This window comes from Salvelinus namaycush, chromosome 36 (assembly GCF_016432855.1).
Source record: "Salvelinus namaycush isolate Seneca chromosome 36, SaNama_1.0, whole genome shotgun sequence".
Classification (NCBI taxonomy): domain Eukaryota; kingdom Metazoa; phylum Chordata; class Actinopteri; order Salmoniformes; family Salmonidae; genus Salvelinus; species Salvelinus namaycush.
In genome coordinates, this window is record NC_052342.1 from 16,474,778 (window position 1) to 16,479,777 (window position 5,000).

Genomic DNA, 5,000 nt, shown 5'->3' on the forward strand with positions numbered 1-5,000 from the left:
ACACACACACACACACACACGCTGACACACACACACTCTGACACACACACACACACACATACTGGCACGCACACTGGGCATGACTGGGGAAGCAGGTTACTGGGCCACTCAGAAACAATGAACAGCTCTGTGTCAGAGAGTGTCCTAACCACAGATCCAGGGTCAGAAATTTGTCGAACGGCCTAATGGTTATGGTTAGGAATAGGAGTTGGATATTCTGGTAGAAGCAAGATTACCTCAGCAATAACCCGTCTAGAACCAACCAGCTGGACACTATAGTCTGGTGCTATGGCTAGACTTGGACCGGTCACATGGTTCATTTCCTCTGTTACAGCATCCCACCACTATCAAACATCAATCATGTCCAGTATAGCAGAGGTGAGGCTCTCGATGTACACAGTCTCAAGGCCTTAGACGCCTGCTATGATTCAGCTATACATCTTGAAAGACAGCTTGCCAGTAAATAAACACCTGTTTTTCTCTCACACACACACACACACACACACACACACACACACACACACACACACACACACACACACACACACACACACACACACACACACACATACACACACACACAAACTCTTAGCAGATAATCAAGGATAGCAGCAAGAGAGTAGCATATCAGCCACACCCAAGAGACCTGCTGGAGACACATTTGCATACACAGTGTGCATGGTGTGTCATGTGTGTGGTGTGTGTGTGCATTGTGTATGTGGTGTGTATGGTCTGTGTGCAATGCCAACAAGGTTCTCATAGGGGAAGTCAGAGAAATGCACTCTCTCCACCCTACGTTAAATACAGTGCCGTGGGAAATTATTCAGACCCCTTGACTTTTTCCACATTTTGTTACGTTACAGACTTATTCTAAAATTGATTAAATAAAAAAACATCCTCAGCAATCTACACACAAACCCCATAATGACAAAGCGAAAACAGATTTATAGTCATTAATAGTCATTATTAAAAAACTAAATACAGAAATACCTTATTTACATAAGTAATCAGACCCTTTTCTATGAGACTCAAAATTGAGCACAGGTGCATCAAGTTTCCATTGATCATCCTTGAGATGTTTCTACAACTTGATTGGAGTCCACCTGTGGTAAATTAAATTGATTTTACATGATTTGGAAAGGCACACACCTGTCTATGAAAGGTCCCACATTTGACAGTGCATGTCAGAGTAAAAACCAAGTCATGAGGTTGAAGGAATTGTCCGTAGAGCTCTGAGACAGGATTATGTCAAAGCACAGACCACAGGTGGGAGAACCTTCCAGAAAGACAACCATCTCCGCAGCACTCCACCAATCAGGCCTTTATGGTAGAGTGGCCACACGGAAACCACTCCTCAGTAAAAGGCACATGACAGCCCGCTTGGAGTTTGCCAAAAGGCACCTAAAGAATCTCAGACCATGAAAAACAACATTCTCTGGTCTGATGAAACTAATATTGAACTCTTTGGCATAAATGCCAAGTGTCACGTCTTGAGGAAACCTGGCACCATCCCTACAGTGAAGCATGGTGGGGGCAGCATCATACATTGGGGATGTTTTTCAGCGGCAGGGACTGGGAGACTAGCCAGGATCGAGGGAAAGATGAACGGAGCAAAGTACAGAGATATCCTTGATGAAAACCTGATACAGAGCTCTCAGGACCTCAGGCTGGGGCAATGGTTCACCTTCTAACAGGATAACGACCCTAAGCACACAGCCAAGACAACGCAGGAGTGTCTTCGGGACAAGTCTCTGAATGTCCTTGAGTGGCCCAGCCAGAGCCCAAACTTGAACCAAATCAAACATCTCTGGAGAAACCCAAAAAATAGCTGTGCAGCAATGCTCCCCATCCAACCTGACAGAAACTCCCCAAATAAAGGTGTGCCAAGCTTACCCAAGAAGAATAGATGCTGTAATCGCTGCCAAAAGTGCTTCAACAAAGTACTGAGTATTTTTTATAAATGAGCAAAAAAAAAATGCAAACACTAGAGGTGCAGGTGAACGTGCTACATTTAGGGTCAGGTGTGAGTGAGAGAGAGCGAAACAGAGAAAGAAGGAGTGAGAGAGAGATAGAGAGAAAGGAGGAGAGAGAGTTTGTGCAGTATTCCACTATGTTTGTGTGGTGTTTTCTTCGGGGTGTACAGTATGGAGCAGAGGGGGGTTGAGGAAAAGCTGATTACTTGAATATGGGGAGGAGGGGAAGGGTATATGGAACAGGCTGAACTGATGGACGAAAAGCCTTGTCGTTAGAAGAGGAGGGGCTCGTGTGGAAAGGGGCGGTCCTACTGTACTCATAATATGAAGGGGACATGTATATTTACCCAATATCTTGCTCATTGTTTAGTCAAACCAAGCTGCAAGGATACCGCTGAAGACCTGAAGACCAGAAAGGACATTTTTTATTGAGGTTCAGTTTTTGGGTGGGAGACACAGTTGTGTGTTTTTCAACCAGTTTTAATTGTGCTTTATAGGATGCTCTGAGTCGGGTCTCTGGAGCTCTCACCTGTAGGCAAGGAAGCAGTGAAAGACGTTTTAGTTTTGTTTCAAAACGAATATTTTGTGACAGAAGGGTTCTTTCGCAGTATGTCACTGGAATACGCCATTCTTGTTCACTAAATGGACTATTGAATACCTGTTACTTATTTGGTTATATATTTTCAACAATACGTTTTATTTTTTAACAATTCAAATAGATTACCTGTGAAATATCACAACTTTGTTACTCAAATTAGACAGTCGCGTTAACGGTCAATACGAGATAAAAAAAAAAGAAGCTGTTATCTCATGTTTTTGTTTTCGTTGCCCGCAGTGCAAATTAGGCATTTTTCGTATTTTATAAACTGAGGTAGGCGAGCTTGTTGCAATTTCCTTAGCGCTCAGGTAGTGCGCGAGCGCAACATTCTAACAGCAAATACATTGGTATTCTGGACAACAGCAACATGAGAATACAGGTTTAAAAACTTAGTTTACATAACGTGTAAGTGCACTGATTTATTGTTATATAAATTAACTATTTGTGGCAGTGTGTTGCCCATAACATCTGAAGGCTCAGTTAGATTCTCGAGGTGTTGAATAGGCTACACCAGAATACTGCAACAAGTAAACAATTACTTGTATCTAATCATCTTCGACACCTTTGGGCGAAGTGCTGTGAAGTGTGCTGTGTGGTCTTACCGAAGCACCCTACGTCCAAGTGCTCTTTAGCTATCAATTTAGAGCGACCACAGGCATAGCTGCAGCAGCAAGTGTCACAGCGAGGACTGAACAACTCTATCACCAAAATGACGAACGGACCAAGGCAACGGGGCAGCGTAGCCGCGTCTGGCGGGGATGCTGTCTCCGAGTCCGGGAAGGAGTCCGGAGGAGGGGTGGCTCTGAAGAAAGAGATCGGCCTTGTGAGCGCCTGCGGAATTATTGTTGGTAAGTGTCAAAAATCAAACATTGGAATGGATAATGTCTCTAATAATGTTCATGCTATTTGCAAAGACTGGTTTGCGAGTAAGTTATTAATAGGCGTAGTTAATTTTGAATAATAGCCTACTGTGACCCACCTGAGCTTTAGGTACACTGACTCAAAGAAAGTGTGTGTGTGTGCGCGTGCGTGCGTTTGTGCATAACTAGTAGGAAAAGCAGTGCTATGAAAGTGAATTGGACTGACCACTGCTCAGAGTAGCTGAGAGCTGCTTTTAAGTATGGCATAAACATTATGAATAAGATTTGGTTTGGGTAGCATAAGGTCGCTCTCCCACTTACTCAAAATGGGACCTTATTAGTGGATCATTTTAAACATCTTCTAATGTAGGCTAATTATCGTTGATGGCTATTGCATCACTTCAGCAGTTACCAGTCATTCAATTCAATTCATTCTCTATCTCGCTGTGAGTTCATTAGTCAGTTAATCAGCAACACTTTGATCATCTCTTTAATCTTCAGCCCAAACTGAAACTGTCAGGACATTGTCTCCATGATTGCTGTAAATGAAGATTTCTGAGCTCTGAGCTGTAATTTCAAGAAAAAGCAACACTTCGTCACATTTACAATTTGTTTGTAGTTCCAAATAATTACACCACTTCGTCACATTTACAATTTCTTTGTAGTTCCAAGTAATTACACCATCATTACCATTAGAAAGTGAAAACCCATGTTACCACCGAACTAGGCTTATATCACTTGTAAATCTGTTTACCAATACTTATGATCAGAGCCATCTATATGACTTAGTTTATGCTTAGTGAAAGTGAACATCCCAATATTCAAACACATCAGGGCCGGACTTTTTTTTACAAGGCGCATGTGTATGCTGCATCAGTTGAAAAATATAGGCGCGCACAAAGGAATTTAGGAGCACAATGCAAATAATTTGAGGCGCATATGCGAGTAAAATGGTCGCACTGTAGAGCCCTGCACATACAGTCTATAGATAGATCCTATAGATGGAGTGTAATTGTAAATCACTGTAAAGCCCATCTGAGCTGCTGTGTAGATCGATACACAGACAGAGGGTTTGTTGTTGTGAGGTCCAGGTGAATCCGTGGTTATGGTCTCTGGTCTATGGTCTTTCAACCTTGAGGGAGATGACTCACTCACTGACAGGTTTCCGTGGTAACTGAACTGACTGGATAGACCCAGGGGCCTTTCTGTTTAGAGACAGAGTGGGGGGGGGAGAGAGAGAGAGAGAGAGAGAGAGAGGGGGGGGGGGGGTTACAGCTAACAGCAAATAAAACAGATATTGAAGGGTAGCCTGTATGAAGAGAGCCCCTATGTCCTGACTTCTGCACCATAGACTCTCCACCATTCAAATATCATTCATTCATTCTCCAACATAAATACTAGACTCGCCATCATTAAAACAGAACGATTCAAAAACTAAAATGGCACCCTATTCTTAATTAAAGTGCATTACTTTTGACCAGAGCTCTATGGGCCATGGCCCAAAGTGGTGCACTATATAGGGGATATGGTGCCACTTGGGTCACAGCCCTTGTTGTTTTTAAATGTGAA

The 5,000-nt window shown here is 42.9% G+C and overlaps 1 protein-coding gene across 1 annotated transcript in view; it reads left to right on the forward strand.

Annotated features, from left to right (window-relative positions):
* The first annotated feature begins 2,358 nt into the window (after nucleotides 1–2,358).
* The window catches only part of LOC120030439 (large neutral amino acids transporter small subunit 2-like), a 24,075-nt gene continuing 21,433 nt past the window's right edge, over nucleotides 2,359–5,000 (forward strand). The window contains exon 1 of the mRNA XM_038975841.1: nucleotides 2,359–3,419. Coding sequence (XP_038831769.1) covers nucleotides 3,281–3,419 — 139 coding nt within the window. The 5' untranslated portion in view covers nucleotides 2,359–3,280. The remainder of the gene's footprint in view (nucleotides 3,420–5,000) is intronic.